This window comes from Mobula birostris, chromosome 2 (genome assembly GCF_030028105.1).
Source record: "Mobula birostris isolate sMobBir1 chromosome 2, sMobBir1.hap1, whole genome shotgun sequence".
Taxonomy (NCBI): domain Eukaryota; kingdom Metazoa; phylum Chordata; class Chondrichthyes; order Myliobatiformes; family Myliobatidae; genus Mobula; species Mobula birostris.
The window spans coordinates 131,094,549-131,113,400 of record NC_092371.1 but is presented as its reverse complement, the minus strand read 5'-3'; the positions used below and the strand labels follow the sequence as shown (position 1 = coordinate 131,113,400).

At 48.4% G+C, this 18,852-nt stretch overlaps 1 protein-coding gene across 1 annotated transcript in view; it reads right to left on the bottom strand.

Annotated features, from left to right (window-relative positions):
• LOC140209360 (calpain-8-like) overlaps positions 1-18,852 on the bottom strand; it is a 69,917-nt gene that overhangs the window by 29,989 nt on the left and 21,076 nt on the right. The window contains exons 5-8 of the mRNA XM_072277638.1: positions 18,194-18,368; positions 11,076-11,147; positions 10,450-10,538; positions 699-773 (exon numbers count right to left, since the gene is read on the bottom strand). Coding sequence (XP_072133739.1) covers positions 699-773; positions 10,450-10,538; positions 11,076-11,147; positions 18,194-18,368 — 411 coding nt within the window. The remainder of the gene's footprint in view (positions 1-698; positions 774-10,449; positions 10,539-11,075; positions 11,148-18,193; positions 18,369-18,852) is intronic.

Below are 18,852 nucleotides of genomic sequence, written 5' to 3'. Positions count from 1 at the left end.
GGGTAATTTATGGCTGCCGATTCACCAACAGATCTGCACATCTGTGGGATATGAAACCAAGCCGCACCACCCAGGGGAACTCACACGGTCACAGGGAGAACCTGCAAACCCCACACAGACAGCGCTGGAGTTGGAATTGGACTGGGGTCTCTGGAGCCATGAGACAATAACCCCTCCCAATGTGCTGCCCTGCTCCCTGTCATCCTAACCCTCTCGTTCCCTCCCCGATCATCCGAACGATGGTATTGCTGACCTACCCAATGCACTGCCCTGCTCCCTGTTATCCTAACCCTCTCCTTCCCTCCCCGATCATCCAAACGTTGGTCTTGCTGACCCACACCAGCCTTTGGGCTACAGAGGCCAGATCTGAACCATTCTCATCATTCTGCTGGCAAGCCCTCCGTGGCCTTGAGCGCTACACCTCTGCCTGTCTCTCTGCCACAGCCCACTGGGAACTAGTCAGAGATGGGGAACGGAGATAACGCTTAGGCATCTCAGTATAGGGGCCCGTTACTAGCGGGGTCTCAGCAAGAATCAGAGAGCAAGGTGTAAGTCAGGCACTTCTGGGAGGGAACACAGCGCGTGACCCCTGTCCCCCGTCTCCCAGCCCTGGTGAGGGCAGGTACTCATGCACGCTGACACGTGTGCTGTAAAGCAGGAGGGAGGTCCTACAGAAACTGTTGGTGCTGTCACCGTACCAGAACTCTCCATCGTCGCGAGGCAGCAACAAGCGTTCCTGGATCTGAGCGTCAACCCTGCTCCACTGCAAGGACCTGTTTGGTACAGAAAGGCACATTGCATCAAACGGGCCGTAATGAGCGGGGCGTCACGGCAGTGAGGCGGTTAGTGCAATGTTATTGCAGCCTGAGACTGTGCAGATTTCAGAGTTGAATCCCAGCACCGCCTGTAAGGAGTTTTATGTTCTCCCTTTGACCACGTGGATTTCCTCCGGGTTCTCCAGTTCCCGTCCACGGTCCAAAGGCGTTCTGGTCACGAGGTTAATTGTCCTGTGATGAGGCTAGGCTTAAACAGGTGGGTTGCTGGGTGATGCGTTTGTTGGGCCGGAAGGGCCTGGTCCATTCCATCTCTCTAAACAGGCACTCCCAACAACAGTTGCACTTGTACGAAACACTGCTGAGACTGCACTGAGACCCAGAACTGTACAACACAGGGACAGTCCCCTCGGCGCACAAAGTCTGGGCCAAATACAATGCTGAATGAAAATCATCCCCCTGCCCTCACATGGCTCGCGTCCCTCCATTGCCCACATACCCATACCCATACCCACGTGCCCATCCAAAAGCCACCTGAAAGCCTCCAGCACCATCAGCGGTAACCCGCCCCACACCCCCATCACTCTCTGCACAGTGTTGCCCCTCCCCCTCAAGGCCTGCCCTCCGATAATTGATATTTCCACCTTGGGGAAAAGATCCTGTCTCTCCCACCCACGTCCCTCACTATTTTATAAACCTCCACCGGGCTTCCGATTAGCCATCAAATGTCTCTGGGATCACGTGAGTGTCAGCCAAGCCCTGGCCAATCGAGGTCTTTCCCTCAGCCCTGAAACATGCCTTGTGGCACAATCTACTGTGTTCAGTTGTGATTGGTGTCGAGTTGGGAATGGTGCATCAGAGACTTCGAAGGATGTTGCCAGGACGTGAGGGACTGGATTACAGGGAGAAGTTGGACAGTCTGGGACTTTATTCCTTCGGTCATCGGAGACTGAGGTGATCTTATAGATGTGTGTACGATCATGAGGGTTACAATAGAGCATAGTCTTTTTCCCAGGGTTGGGAAATCAAGAACTAGAGGCAATGAGTTTAAATTGAACGGGGGGGGGGGCGCATTTCTTTAAGGACAACATTTTCACTGAGAAGTTGGTCAGTCCATGGAATGAGCTGTCAGAGGAAGTGGTTGGGACAGGTACATTAACAACATTTAAAAGTTGCTTGGATCATTACATGAATAGGAAGTTACTTGGATCGTTACATGAATAGGAAGGCTTTAGAGGGATGTGTGCCGAACGTGGACAAATGAGACTAGCTTGGGTGAGATTATCAGTGGTCTGTTTGGAGCAGCGGCCCACCGGAGATCCGAAGCGTGAGGTGACAGCGCTCTCTCCGGTTCACCAATGGAGAAAATAAGGCTTCACCTTGCGGCAGTTTGGTGTTTGGAGCAGCAGTCAATCAGCGATTGGGTTTGATTGGCAAGAACTAATTAAAATAAGGCAGGGGCAAGCGGAGCGGCTATGCAAGCTTCAGTGAGAGGTAGTGAAAAAGCTGAGGGTAGATACCACCCCGTTTATTTATTGTTTTCCTTCTTTATTCTTGCTCAGTTAGGACAGTGGAGGTGCCAGGCAGCATAGTGGAACGCTCCACTTCCAGTACCCCTGCCCTCACCTGCAAAAAGCACATCCAGCCGCAGCGTCTAACACTCCGTGTGAAGGAGCTGGAGCCGGAACTGGATGAACTCCGAATCGTTTGGGAGGCTGACGGTGTGATAGATAAGACATATTGAAAGGTAATTACACCCAAGGTGCAGGAGTCAGGAAACTGGGTGACAATCAGGGGGTTAAATAGCCAGTGCAGAGTACCCCTGTGGCCATCCCCCTCATCAACAGCTATACCACTTTGGACACGATTGGGGAGGGATGCCCTAACAGAGGAAAGTCACAGTGGTCGGGTCTCTGGCACTGAGTCTGCCTCTGCGACTCAGGAGGGAAGGTGGAGGGGAGAGGAGGCGAGCTATGGTGACAGGGGATTCAGTAGTTGGAGGCACAGACAGGAAGCTCTGTGGATGAGAACGAGATTCCCAGATGGTATGTTGCCTCCCAGGTACCAGGGTCCGGGACATCTTGGATTGAGTCCTCAGCATTCTTAAGTGTGAGAGGGAACAACCAGAGGTCATGGTCCATGCAGGTACCAATGACACGGGTAGGACGAGTGAGAGGTTCTGCAAAGGGAGTTGGTGCTAAGTTAAAGGGCAGGACCTCCAGCGTTGTGCTCCAGATTGCTACCATGACTGCGGTGATATCACGTGTAATGACGTGTCAGAATGTGATTATTAAGAGTTCTGAGCATGCGCAGAAATTTTAGAATGATCCAGAACATGGCTTGGTAAAAACGTGGTTTGGTTTTCTTACTGTAAATAAAAGTTCTAATTCTTCCTGAATATGATTCTTTATTGTTAACCCATGGTACGTATTAATACAAAGAACACAACAATGCCATGTGCAAGTGAGACTAAGACGAGGAAGACTATACAGTTAATACGTGTAGAAGGGAGGGCATCAGATTTTTGGATCATTGGGGTTCTGTCTGTTCCTCCAACTACTGAATCCCCTGTCACCATAGCTCGCCTCCTCTCCCCTCCACCTTCCCTCCTGAGTCGCAGAGGCAGACTCAGTGCCAGAGACCCGACCGCTGTGACTTTCCTCTGTTAGGGCATCCCTCCCCAATCGTGTCCAAAGTGGGGTCTGTACAGAAGAGACTGTTTGCACCTGAACTGGGGGGGGGGGGGGGTACTAATATCCTAGTGGGAAGATTTGCAAGTGCTGCACTGTGGAAAATTGTTGCAGGGGGATTGGAACCAGAGTGCCAGAACAGTTAGTGGAGAGGTCGTGGAGGCAGATGTTGGTAAGACCTAGGCAAAGTCAGAAATTAAAAGGTTCAGCATAGTGCAACTAATGTCCTGAGCTGTGTATATTTCAATGCAAGACGTACTGTAGGAAAGGCGGATGAGCTCGGACCATGGACCAGCATGGAATTGTGATTTGTAGCCAGGGGCATATCTATGGAAAATAGCACCTATGACAAGCACTGAAATTGCGCCCCTGTCCAAACATCTGACACCCATCTTTTAGATAACTTTACCATAACATCAGTTCAAAAATACAAGTCTAGCTCGTTAATCTTTTAATTAACAAATTATGGCACTATGTGAAAATTATAATTGCACCTTCCTTGCTTTCACTGATGCAAATTGGTCTTTGATGTGATCAAAGTCAGTTGTTTCAGTTTCTTCTCTTTCTACACTCAGCAGAGCAAGATCACAGAGTCTGCCTTGATCCATGGAGGCTCTCAAATATGAAGGTATTAGTTTTAACTTGCTGAATGATCTCTCACAGCTGGCGATGGAAACTGCGATGGTTAGCATTATCTGAATAGCAATGTGAAGATTGGGGAAGACGCTCTCACCTCCATAGTGAACAATAAATTCAAGAAGCTCTTCAGGTCTTGATATTTTCATGTTAACCTGCCTTGATAGCAACATTTGCAATCCAGAATTTCTTCATATAGCTGCTGTCCATCAACATCAGAGCAGTACAATGCGCCCAAATTTTTGCACTTCTTTAGGTCGTTACTGTCAGTGCCGTAACACAGTCCCTCGACATCGAGAAGGAACCCAAACTTGGTGTCTGTGTCATGCAAGTGAGCGAACCTTTCGTCCATTTCTCTGTGAAGACGGTCGAGTGTTCCCTTCATGACTCTTTCCATTTCCTCCTTAGCTATTAACTCAGCGTGAAGTCTCTCGAGTTCTCACCAGCTATTCATTTCTTTCATCTCTGACGTCTTTCAACTTCAATATTCCATTCTTGACAGAGATCGACTCCTTCTTTGAGTGACTCACTGACCAACACTTCTCTTTAATCATAACAATGATCTCAGAGGGCTCTCAAATCCAGGGCTGCAGCGTGGAGGTTCATGCTAGGATCCTGCAGCCTCTTTTGAATATGGTCAATGCGAATGAGTACTTTGTTCCAAAATCCTAGCAAAATCAGAAAATCGTAACTCAACATGCAGTTGTACAGCTGCCTTGCGTCACTTGTTGTTTCACTGGTCTCGTTTTCATTATCTATCATGTCCTGGAGAACTTGAAGTATCTCCTCAAGGTGCTTGTTGATGGGCTTCACTGCTTCTGTCCTTGCACTCCACCTGGTTTCGGACTCCGACTTAACAACCGCAGGCGCGGTGTTTTTGAGTTTTTCCCAGCGCTGTGTTGAACGAGAGAAAAACAGGCAGAGAGCTTCAATGGTTCCAAAAAACATGACCATCATAGTATCATGCTTGGCTGCATGTCCACCCACCAAGTTGAGTGAGTGATTGTTGCGATTTACAAACAGGTTGTTTTTCTCACCTATTCTTTGATGAACACCACTTCTGTGTCCAGCCATCACAGCAGCGTTGTCATAGCACTGTGGCCGACAATCTTGTAGCTCCATTTCGTCCTTCTCTAGCTGTTTCAAGATGTCTTCAACCAAGCTATCAGCATCCTTCTGGTTTATCTGGATAAAACCAAGGAAGGACTCTCTAACATGGACTGTTTTCCTCTCAAAATCAATTTCCACATACCTCACTACTTCTAGCATCTGCTCACGGTGTGCCTGATCAGGAGTCGAGTCGAACATAAGACCATAGAACTTGGTTTTACGAATGCTTCTCAGTAAACTCTGGTGAACAGTGGATGCTATCATGTGGATGAATTCGTTCTGGACACCTGGTAAAAGGCAGGATGTGGATCCAGGATGACTTTTCAAATGAGTGAGGTTTACTTTTATGACAGGGTCAAAGATGGCCAGTAGTTTCAGTAAGCCAAGGAAATTTCCCACATTGGAGTCATCATCTAGCTGAAGTGACTCCCTGTGTCCTCGCAAAGCCAGGTTCTGAGTCGCAAGGAATTTTATGCAGTGAAGGATTCTCATCAAGGTATCACACCACTTCTGCTTTTCCTTCTCAATCTGTGACTGAAATACCGCATCAATAACTTCTCTGTTTCCAGCTAAATTTCTTTCCATTTCTTTCCGCTGTGTGAAGCATTCCCGATGATTCTTGGCATTCTCATGAACACTGATCCTTTCAGGTGCTTTCCACTGGTTGAACCCACTTTCCTGCTCCAAAGAAGATTGATGGTCTGACCGGGAATAGAGAAGACAACAGACACAAAATGCAGCCTTTTTAGAAGGGGAAAAGACCAGCCATGAGTGAGTCACTTCCTCACCACAACCATTTCCTAATTTCCTCTTGAACCAAGTTTTGTTCATTGAGCAGCTATTTGTTGGTAGGAAAGGCCCCTCACTGTTCTGGAAATACTTCGAACCCAGCTTTATTATTTCTGTTCTCAACGCGTCAGGCAGAATTGCTTTCCCCGTATCCTTGTCGAACTTCAGAAGTCCAATGTCATGCTGTTCAATCACTTCTGGTATGACAGTTCGAGGCTCTTTGACACCATCCAGTTCACTAGGTTCAGTGTTGTCAGGTTCAATCTCACCAGGTAAAATCTCGTCAATAAACTCAGCATCACCACCAGCACCATCGTCTTCCCCTCCTGTCATGCCCACATTCTCTGTGGCAGCCTCATTTTTAATCTTGTCATACTCGGATTTATCTGACTTGACTTCCTCCTCAGCTTGTGACGCATTTGTACTTGATCCACCTTCAGATTCTAACAAACTTGTAACAGGTGCAGGCGACTCCATGGAACGTGTTGAACTACTCGTTCTGGGCTTTTCAAAGAAGGGCATGAGGAACTTGCTTGACTTCTTGGCTTCCTCCACCTCCAACTTTCCTCTCTTCCGTCCTTCAGCTCCACTTTCCTTCTTCTTCGTGAAGAAATGTTTCATGGTCTTCTTACACAATGCTCTGAAATAAGGCCATCCTAGTGCTTCTCACCCAATATAATCAAAGACAGATCATACATCTGAAGAAAATTCATTTTTCACTATCCAAGGATGGCATGTCTGACTATAATAGAAGCTGCTCAGTGACGCCCCCCTTCAACTGGCGCCCAGGGCACGTGCCATACCTTAGATCAGCGGTCCCCAATCACCAGGCCACGGACCAGTGCCGGGCCGCAAAGCAAGCGCTACCGGGCCGCAAGGAAACGATATGATTTGGCAATATGAGTCAGCTGCACCTTTCCTCATTCCCTGTCACGCACTCTTAAGCTTGAACGCACGCGAGGTCATTACCCGCGCATCATCCATGTCAGCACGGGAAGGAGATCAACTCCTCGAGCTTGCAAATGACGGCGGGCTGAAAAGTATATTTGACATAACATCTCTGCCGGCATTCTGGATCAAAGTCAAGGCTGAATATCCTGAGATAGCCACAAAAGCACTGAAAACGTTGCTTCCATTTCCAACATATTTCTACAATGAATGCAACGAAAACTAAATTGCGGAATAGACTGCACATAAGGAACCCCCTTTGAGTATCGCTGTCTCCCGTCACCCCTCGATGGCACCGCCTTGTTGCAGAGAAACAAGTATTCAGCCCAGGGCTCCCACTGATTCAGCAATATTGGTGTGTTGTAATGATTTTATATGTTCATACGGGGAAAATATGTGCTGTGTGTTTAATATCCAAACGTTACTTAAAATGTTATGATGCTATTGACTTATAAGTGACTTATATAACCATATAATAATTTCAGCAGGGAAACAGGCCATCTCGGCCCTTCTAGTCCGTGCCGAACGCTGCTCTCACCTAGTCCCACCGACCTGCACTCAGCCCATAACCCTCCATTCCTTTCCTGTCCATATACCTATCCAATTTTTCTTTAAATGATAATATTGAACCTGCCTCCACCACTTCTACTGGAAGTTTAATCAACACTTACTTCAAGCTCCCCTGTCCTCTCCTGATAACTGACTTGTCACTATATTCATGAGAGGAAAATATGTGCTGTGTGTTTAATATTAAATTCATTAGATAAACCCTTTTAGAAACGAAATTACCACTTATCACTTATATTCCAGTCATGATTAACACCCCCCCCGAACAGAATCACCAAAAACGAGTTGCAGAAAAAAAATTGGCACGTACACACATGCGCACTGGTGCCCACGCAAGGCTTCATGGTCATTGTAGTCTTTCTCGAGGTAAACACAATGTATTTGACTGCTACTCTTGTCCGTTAGCAACCCTAACCCCACCCCCCCTCCCCGGGTTGGCCAGTCCGCAAGAATATTGTCAATAGTAAACTGGTCCGTGTTGCAAAAAAGGTTGGGGATTCCTACCTTAGATATGCCACTGGTTGTATCCATTGTTAAGATTTGGTTGCAGGAGGGGCAGGACTGGCAGCTCAATATTCCAGGTGCCTGTTGTTTTAGAGGCGACAGAGCTGGAGGCATTAAAGGAGGGGGGTGGTGTCGGGGAAAATGTCACGGCAGTGTTCAGTCAGGACAAGCTGGAGAACTCATTTATTGAAGCGCTCTGGGTGGAACTGAGAAAGGTATGAGCACGTTAATGGGGCTATATTATGGACTACCCAACAGTCCGCAGGGTTTAGGGGAACACATTTGTAAAGAGATTGCAGACTGCTGCAAGGCACACAAGGTTGTTACGGCAGGTGATTTTAACTTTGCACATATTGACTGGGAATCCCATACTGTAGAAAGATTAGAGTGTTCAGGAAAGTTTCCTTAATCAGTACAGTACATAAATATCCCAGTGAGAGAGTGTGCAATACCTGATCTGCTATTAGGGAAAGAGACAGGGCAGGTGATAGACGTTTGTATACGGGAATGTTTCACATCTAGTGATCATAATGCCACTTGTATCAAAGGGAATATATGGAAAATGATAGGTCTCGTCTGAGACCTGCATCGGGAGACAGAGATAACGTTTCGGGCCGAGACCTTCATCGGGAGACAGAGATAACATTTCAGGCCGAGACCCTGCATCAGGAGACAGAGATAACATTTCGGGCCGAGACCCTGCATCAGGAAATAGAGATAACATTTCGGGCCGAGACCTTCATCGGGAGACAGAGATAACGGTTCGGGCCGAGACCCTGCATCAGGAGACAGAGATAACGTTTCGGGCCGAGACCCTCAATCAGGAGACAGAGATAACATTTCGGGCCAAGACCTTCATCGGGAGACAGAGATAACATTTCGGGCCAAGACCTTAATCGGGAGACAGAGATAACATTTCGGGCCAAGACCTTAATCGGGAGACAGAGATAACATTTCGGGCTGAGACCTTCATCGGGAGACAGAGATAACATTTCGGGCCGAGACCTTAATCGGGAGACAGAGATAACATTTCGGGCTGAGACCTTCATCGGGAGACAGAGATAACGTTTCGGGCCGAGACCCTCAATCAGGAGACAGATAACGTTTCAGGCCGAGACCCTCAATCAGGAGACAGATAACGTTTCAGGCTGAGACCCTGCATCAGGAGACTGCGATAACGTTTCGGGCCGAGACCCTGCATCAGGTCCTAATGAAGGGTCTCAGTCTGAAACATCAACTGTTCTCTTTTCCACAGATGCGTCCTGGCCTGCGGAGTTACTCCAGCATTTTATGGATGTTAAACTGGTTTACTGATCTAAAAAATATTATACTGGTTCAGACCAAAGTCTCATCGTCAGAACCGCAGGACATTGGAAACAAGTACACTTTCAGTTGCAGAGTGGTCAGGGGAGAGGTGGATAGGACAAAGGGTGAGACCAGGGTTGCTGTGAGGATAATTTATACCGCTCATCCTGTCTCTGCGTTCATGAGGAGATGGGGGTAGAGGGATTGAGAAAAAGGGAAGGGAGACAGATGTGCAAGGGGAGGGGATGTGGGCATGGGAAGGAAAGGTGGGAGAGGGGAGCGGGGTGGGGGAATGGGTGACGGGAGGGGAGGGAGAATGGAATCAGTCCAGTCTATTGTCACATGCACAGGCACGGTGAGGTACAGCACAATGAAAACTTGCTCACAGCAGCATCACGGGCACAGGCTGTGGGTACAGGCGCACACAGAACACACAGTAAATGATACACAGCATCACGGGCACAGGCGCACACAGAACACAGAACACACAGTCTATTATGTATACATTGTATATCACAGTGAAGTAAAAGACCGCACAAGACAAGCAATTAGTGCAAAAAGCAGACAGAATCAGAGAAAGGCTCGTGGTGTTCAGTTGCTAAGGTAGGTTTAGTGGGGTTCAGGTCGGTTCACAAATTTGATGGCTGTAGGGAAGTAGGTGGTGAAGGACGTCAGGCCTCAGCAGCTCAGCTGCACATCAAAAGCCACCTGTAGGGCAGGTCGGAGATAAGTGAATGTGTAAGGGTGTATGATCCTGGGCAATCGGACAGTCTGTGCTGATGGAGAGAACTCCTGAGCCAATACTGCAGATGGACTTTCCTGATACAGGTACCGCCCATTGGCAGAGCACTACAGAAGGACTTCAGCCGAAAACACGAACTCAGCTTCTCTCTCCACAGATACTGCTTGATCCGCTGAGATTTCCTAGCATTGTCTGTTTTTATCTCAGCTTTCCAGCATCTGCGGTTGTTTGATTGACATTATATTGTTGGTTGCAGCGATCACAGCAGGACCCATACCCATGACAGGGACTTACGAAAGGACAATGCTGTCCAGCCTCCACACACCTCCCCGCTAATGCAATGCTCACACCAACGGTTGCCAGTGATGGCATTATCCGGACTCACCCATCGCTCCAGGCCTTGTTCCACTCCACACCGTTCCCCCACGGGTTCCTCACTCGCACCAGCTGCTCCATCTGGTTCTGGTACCTCACCTACCACACAACAAACGAGGATTCAGGATTCAGCAGGGGTGGGGGGGTGTTGGACGATATAAATACTATGCAAATAACTCCTGCCCCCTCCCACAGTAAACACTAACCCCCTCATTCTTCACTACCTGACCTCTCTCCTCAACTTCCCCATTCCTCCCTTGCAGCAACACATTCTCCCCCCTTCCCCTCACCACCACTCTCGTCTCCTTTCTACCCCAACCACTCTCACCTCCCCCACCCCATACCCTCCCCTCACCTCCCCTCTCCCTCCACACCCTCCCCTCCCCCTCCACCCCACACCCTCACATCCCTTCTCAGCCCCCCACACCCTCACCTCCCCCCTCCACCCCACACCCTCGTCTCCCCTCTCCACCCCACACACCCTCACCTCCCCCCCTACCCCACACCCTCACCTCCCCTCTTGACCCCACACACCCTCGCCTCCCAATACTCTGAGTAGGAGAGAGGGGAGAGTGGGGGAGTGAGGAAAGTCTCCCCCTCCTGTCCATCCTCGGCAGGCGACAGAGAGGGAATTACCTCCTCAGCTCCTGTGACCGAGTAGGCATGGGTCATCACCAGTCCATCAGCTGTCTTTACCTCACCGGTTTTCTGGGTAGGAAACAAACAACAGACAATATCAGCTGTCAACAACAACCAGACTGGCCTGTTCATCTCCCTGGTTACCAGTGAGCCAACAACCAGACCGGCCTGTTCATCTCCCTGGTTACCAGTGTGCCAACAACGAGACTGGCTCGTTCATCTCCTGATTACCAGCGTGCCAGGTGGTTCCAGTGTGGGAAAAGGCTCGGGTCACACCCAACCTGAGTTGAAGAGGTGCAGTTCCTTTACCAGGTGCCAGTGAAGGTTAGTGGACAACACACCAGTGTTTGGAATCATGCCTCATGCCAACAGAAGATGGCTTTAGTTGTTGAAAATCCTCAACCAACTACCTTCAATGACCTCTTTCCACCATTGAAACCTATTGAACAGTCAAAGGCCTAAATAGAGAGGGTGGAGAGAAGGTGTTTCCTATAGTGGGTGAGTCTAGGACCAGGTGGCACACCCTCAGAATAGAAGAACATCCATTTCAAACAGATGATGAAGAATTTCTTTAGCCATTTAGCCACAGAGTTGTGAATCTGTGGAATTCTTTGCCACAGGCAGCTGTGGTGTCCAAGTCATTGGGTATATTTAAAATGGAGGTTGATGGGTTCTTGACTAATAAGGGTGTCAAAAGCTCCAGGGAGGAGCAGGAGGGTTGAGAATAGGATTGAGAGAGATAATAAATCAACCACGATGCAATGGTGAGCACACTCAATGGGCCAAATTGCCTAATTCTGTTCCAGTATCTTATGGTGTTATAAGGCCAGAAGAGGGGACATGTATTGAGAAGTGCAAAATATTCCATTCCTGCTCCAATGCAACAGGGCCCAGACAATGTTGAGACACACACTGAGGGCTGGGAAGGGCCATCTGAGGCACTAAAACTTTAAGTAACAACCACCCCCACAAGAAGCATACCAATCCCAATCAACAGCAGGACATCGGTACTCCGGGGGTCACCAGAAATAGTGGCCCCTAAGGCAGACAGAGGCCGGATGTCTTGTGGCAAGTGACACCCCAAGGCCTTCCTGCCATCTACAAGTTGGGAGTGAGAGAGACCTGGCTGCATGAGACACTCTCGATGCCTCTCAAAAAGCACACCAGCATCCAGGAGAAGGCAGCCCACTCTACACGCTCACGTCCTGCACCTCCGGCACTGTGCCTATTGTGTGAACCTCAATTAGCTTTCCTGCTAATTTTCCTGTTCCCTTCTGCCCTGCCCTAGCACAGAAACACCTCAAAGGCCAAAAAGGCAGACAGCTCAGCAGACAAACCTGGGGGAATAACTTTCCCACCTCTGATTCAAGAGGCGATGGGTTCAAGTCCTGTCTCAGTCACTCACATGTAGAATGTAGAGCCGTACGACGCAGGCACCAACTCGTCAGCTCACTATGTTGTGTAAAACTAACCAAAATAATTCCTTCTGCTCACACAATGTCCATTTCCTTCAGTCTCTGCACATCTGTGTACCCCCAAGAGCCTCTTAAACAGACCGACTGTATTTGCCTCCACTACCATCTCAGGCACCCACCTCTCTGTGTGAGAAAAGCAACTTGTACTGCATATTCCTCTCGAACCTATCCCTGCTCGTGTTAAATGGATGCCCTCCAGTACAAGGCATTTCAACCGGGAGGTCAAAATACGGGCTACCTATTCTATCTCTGCCTCCTACAATTGTATAAACCTCTATCGCTATCAGGTCTCCTCCCACCTCCACTGCTTCAGAGGAATAAGCTAAACTTGTCCAAACTCTCCTCGTACATGCACCTGAATCCAGACAGCGCCCTGGCAAACAGTGTAATGAAAATATTTTTCAGAATGCATTCCTTGTACTTTGCCAATTCAGGAGCAAAAGGTATTAACAAACAAAGCGGAGTAAGGGTGTGGCCTTTTGGATCGTGTTGGAAGTAAAGAACAAGACTTGTCAGGCAGCAGAGCAATAAGTGCCCGCTCTTCACTGGGAAAGTTGTCACTTTAACGAGCTAACTCAGCCAAAGACGGGCTGACAAAGGAAAAACCACCGAAGCATGTAAATCGATTGAAGCAGGTCAGGAAGGGTGGGCAAGGCTTTAGAATTAGGATGCAGATTTTGTCCAAGTAAAGACCCTAATGGCTAAGGATTGGGGCTCTGGCAGATGGGAAGGAAGTATATGGTATGACCCCAACACTCGGTATGGTGGCAGTCCTGAGAATCTGCCACTGAGGCCTGAGCAGGACTCTGCACCTGATAGCACAAGCGCAGTCCAGTAATGCTCCAGAATTAGAAGGCTACAACACCAGAAGGCAAGCAGACAACATAAAAGAGAAGAGTGACCAGGGGGTGGAAGACGGAGGAAAAGGGGGCCGACAGAATAAATATACTCAAAAGGTTGGGGAACACCTCGTTTCATGGTAATAAGGGGGTACAAAGTGGTACCATGACTGAATGGAAAAATACTTGGGTAGATATAAAAAGGAGCAGCCTTTTCATACTAGGTGGAATCTTCTCTGAGGCTGGATCGCGAGGAGAATGAGGGTGGGCAGAGGAGATAGAGATCCACCGTGGAAAAACATAGAAACATAGAAACATAGAAAATAGGTGCAGGAGTAGGCCATTCGGCCCTTCGAGCCTGCACCGCCATTTATTATGATCATGGCTCATCATCCAACTCAGAACCCTGCACCAGCCTTCCCTCCATACCCCCTGACCCCCGTAGCCACAAGGGCCATATCTAACTCCCTCTTAAATACAGCCAATGAACTGGCCTCAACTGTTTCCTGTGGCAGAGAATTCCACAGATTCACCACTCTCTGTGTGAAGAAGTTTTTCCTAATCTCGGTCCTAAAAGGCTTCCCCTCTATCCTCAAACTGTGACCCCTTGTTCTGGACTTCCCCAACATCGAGAACAATCTTCCTGCATCTAGCCTGTCCAATCCCTTTAGGATCTTATACGTTTATCAGATCCCCCCTCAATCTTCTAAATTCCAACGAGTACAAGCCCAGTTTATCCAGTCTTTCATCATATGAAAGTCCTGCCATCCCAGGAACCAATCTGGTGAACCTTCTTTGTACTCCCTCTATGGCAAGGATGTCCTTCCTCAGATTAGGGGACCAAAACTGCACACAATACTCCAGGTGTGGTCTCACCAAGGCCTTGTACAACTGCAGTAGTACCTCCCTGCTCCTGTACTCGAATCCTCTCGCTATAAATGCCAGCATACCATTCGCCTTTTTCACCGCCTGCCGTACCTGCATGCCCACTTTCAATGACTGGTGTATAATGACACCCAGGTCTCGTTGCACCTCCCCTTTTCCTAATCGTCCACCATTCAGATAATAATCTGTTTTCCTATTTTTGCCACCAAAGTGGACAACTTCACATTTATCCACATTAAATTGCATCTGCCATGAATTTGCCCACTCACCCAACCTATCCAAGTCACCCTGCATCCTCTTAGCATCCTCCTCACAGCTAACACTGCCACCCAGCTTCGTGTCATCCGCAAACTTGGAGATGCTGCATTTAATTCCCTCATCCAAGTCATTAATATATATTGTAAACAACTGGGGTCCCAGCACTGAGCCTTGCGGTACCCCACTAGTCACTGCCTGCCATTCTGAAAAGGTCCCGTTTATTCCCACTCTTTGCTTCCTGTCTGCTAACCAATTCTCCACCCATACCAATACCTTACCCCCAATACCGTGTGCTTTAAGTTTGCACACTAATCTCCTGTGTGGGACCTTGTCAAAAGCCTTTTGAAAATCCAAATATACCACATCCACTGGTTCTCCCCTATCCACTCTACTAGTTACATCCTCAAAAAATTCTATGAGACTCATCAGACATGATTTTCCTTTCACAAATCCGTGCTGACTTTGTCCGGTCATTTCATCGCTTTCCAAATGTGCTGTTATCACATCCTTGATAACTGACTCCAGCAGTTTCCCCACCACTGATGTTAGGCTAACCGGTCTATAATTCCCCGGTTTCTCTCTCCCTCCTTTTTTAAAAAGTGGAGTTACATTAGCCACCCTCCAATCCTCAGGAACTAGTCCAGAATCTAACGAGTTTTGAAAAATTATCACTAATGCATCCACTATTTCTTGGGCTACTTCCTTAAGCACTCTAGGATGCAGACCATCCGGCCCTGGGGATTTATCTGCCTTCAATCCCTTCAATTTACCTAACACCACTTCCCTACTAACATGTATTTCGCTCAGTTCCTCCATCTCACTGGACCCTCTGTCCCCTACTATTTCTGGAAGATTATTTATGTCCTCCTTAGTGAAGACAGAACCAAAGTAATTATTCAATTGGTCTGCCATGTCCTTGCTCCCCATAATCAATTCACCTGTTTCTGTCTGCAGGGGACCTACATTTGTCTTTACCAATCTTTTCCTTTTTACATATCTATAAAAGCTTTTACAGTCCGTTTTTATGTTCCCTGCCAGTTTTCTCTCATAATCTTTTTTCCCCTTCCTAATAAAGCCCTTTGTCCTCCTCTGCTGAACTCTGAATTTCTCCCAGTCCTCAGGTGAGCCACTTTCTCTGGCCACCATGGACGGTCCCAAGCCCAGCCGTGAAAGGGAGGGGGGCGTTGGGCCTGGGACGAGCAACTCCACCCCGTAAGAACCCAGAGCTACGGGAATGTCAACAGAAGCTCCAAAGACCTCATCCCTGGGAGAGGAAGGGTACACCAAGAAGATGGGCAACATCCGTGGACAACTTGAAAGACAGAGGACTCTGGCAAGCTACTGTCAGCAGCCTATGCCCCAGGAGGGGTAATGGGCTTAAAAAGAAGCAGAAATGGCTGTTGGGCACATAAGGTTCCTCTCAGATGACTAATTTCATTGGCTGGTTGATAATGCCTATTTGTTCTTTCCTTATGGCATTATGTATTCTTCTTCCTATTTATAGTATTTTTATAACTATAATCTCCTTTAACCTGTAGCACTTGTGCACTGCCTCCTCCATTTGTGCATACATCCTATTGCTGAATCAGCAATAAACAAAGAACTAAATTTCAAAATATATTTCTTACAAACATCTTCTGCACCAGTCTAAAGTCTCTACGTGGGACGACCAGAACTGATAATGCAAAACGCCTGATATAGTCTAGGCTGCAACATAGCTCCTGACCGGAGTAGTAAGACGTGTCATGTGCCTTCTTTATCCCCACCCTGTTGACCTGTACAACCATTTTCAGGCAGCTCTGGACTTTGACGCCAAGATCCCTCCGTACATCAATCCACTGCTGTGTGGGCTTTGGTGAGTGGGAGACTCCAGAGACCAAGGGGAACGGTATGGCTTTATGAACAGATTAAATTAGTTAAGGCAGGCATAGCAAGGAAAATAATGTGCAACAGATGCAGTACGTGGGAGTACAACGTCATGTGGTGTGGCCCAGGACAACAATGATTGTCCATAACAGGAAACATGTTATTAAACTAGAAAGAGTGCAGAAAAGATATGCCAGGATTTTGGCTGGACTTGGGAGCCTGTGTTACAAGGAGAAGCTGTGTAGAGCAGCACTTTATTCCCCGGAATGTAGGAGATTGAGGGGTGATCTGACAGAGATATACAAGATCACGAGGGGCTTTTTCGCAGGGAGGGGTTGCTAATAACAAGAGGGCATAAGCTTAAGGTCAGAGGTGAGAGATTTAAAAGGAACATCGGAAGCAGCTTCAGCAGGTTTAGAATGAGCCATCAGACATAATGGTCAAGGCAGGCACGTCAGCAACGTTTAAAAGCCATTTAGGTAAGTACCTGGATAGGAGAGGTTTAGAGGATTATGGGCCAAATGCAGGCAGATGGGAGTTCTCACGGACAGTTTGGACAAGTTGGGCTGAATGGCCTGTTTCTGCATATGACTGACTCGGTGATCACTTCTGCAACTTGTTTAACTTTGGCTTAGGATAGTGAGTTGGAGCCTGAACTACAAACTGGCCAGTGGTGCAGTGGTATCCACACCGGACTTCGAGGGCAAGAGGTCCCCAGTTCAAATCCGGCCAGCTCCTTGCAGGCTTTCCATTCGCGCTGGGCTGAGTGTCGAGCTGGCAACTCAACCTTGTAAAGAGACAGACAAAATGCTAAAGAAATGGCAAAGTTGTTGCCCGATGCACCACAAGGCGCAGAGAGGAAGAACGTGCCTGAACTTCAATCACTACAATGCACCAGTGACGGTTGCTCACAGCCATTCCTCCAGGAGACCGGTACATCCCTGGATCACTGTAGAAGATTATAGGGGGCATTCAACACAAGCAGCCGGTGGGGCAGGGGGAGGGGTTGAACCTCTGCTCTGGTGACACCCATCTGTTACACCATGGAACACCATGCACAGGTCTCATCGCCCTCCCGAAGGAAGGTGTACAGTACTTGCGACAGATCAGGAGGCACAGGGATTCTTGGGACGACTCCCACAGTGGGGCTACGTTCTCTGAGGTTGGGTTGAAGACACTGGGAATGTACTGCATGGAGTTTTGAAGAACAGAAGGTGATCTGATTGAAACTCAGAATGGGATGTGGAGTGACTTGTGGGATATCTAGAACCAGGGAGTGAGATGTGACGAGACATCTTCCCCCAAGGGTGATGAATCTCTGGAATTCTCTGCCCAGAGGCTGTGGAGTGAGTGTCTGTCTCAAAGGAGTGAGGGAATGTGGAGTCGTTGCAGGGAATGGGCATTGAAGTAAAAGTTCAGTCATGACCTTTCTGAATGGGCAGCAGAACTCGGCCGCTTCCAGTGCCCAGCGGAAACAATTCAGGGGCACGTGTTAACCCAAGGTCAGCAGCCTGCAGGCAATTCAAGGGCACGATTCTGGGTGGCCTCCCAGTACTCCAGAGAACAGCTCAACCCCAGCCCTCCCTCTCAACACAGACGACCTGGACTTTGTTGCACTGTTGCTTTGTGGGATCTTGTTATGCCTGGGTGGCCTGCCTCTCCTCACCCATCCCCCACACCTGTGTTGGTACGAACTGCACAGGCACAGCAAAGGGTGAAAGAAAGCACTACAGTCATCCTGCCTTGGCCGGGGCTCAGCCCTCCCTAGGCAGGAACCGGTGACGTGTCTCACCATAGCTGAGGTACTACAGCCCACGAAGGAACCCAGGTCAATGGCCCTCTTCAGCATCTTCCAGAGATTGGGGGGTGAGCTCTTCAGTGAGATCTCCATCTTAATCCCTCCACTGAAGTCCACCATGGCCTCTGCGATTTGTCCCATTTGCAGATCTCCATAGGATCCGTACAGCCTGTGAGGAACAAAGACAACAGAGTTGTAATCACCACAGTTCAATGGTACCGGATGGCGAAGCCACTGCTTCACAGCTCCAGAGACTGACGTTGATCCTGACCTCTGACCTCTGAATGGAGTTCTGCACCCCCCCCCCTTTCCCCCAGGCCTTTCGGTTTCCCCCAGGCATTCCAAAGATCCAGGTTAATTGGTGTGTGGCTGAGGGAGAGAATCTAGGGGCAGTTGGTAGGAGTGTGGGGGAATAAAATAGGATTGGTGGAAATGGTGTAATGCCTTGGCTAAAATTTTTACTGCTATACTGTAGATATTTCATTTCAGCAGTTCTGTAAGAGCAGTTTGTTCTGCTTTCAGCCTGTTTCGGTTTGCGCTAAAGATAAGGAGCTATGTTGTTCAACTTAGTAATGTTGTGTCAGCCAATCAGGATGGTGGAATTTGGAGATGATTCTAGAGAACACTGGCCGGAGAGGTTTTCGTGGTGGGCA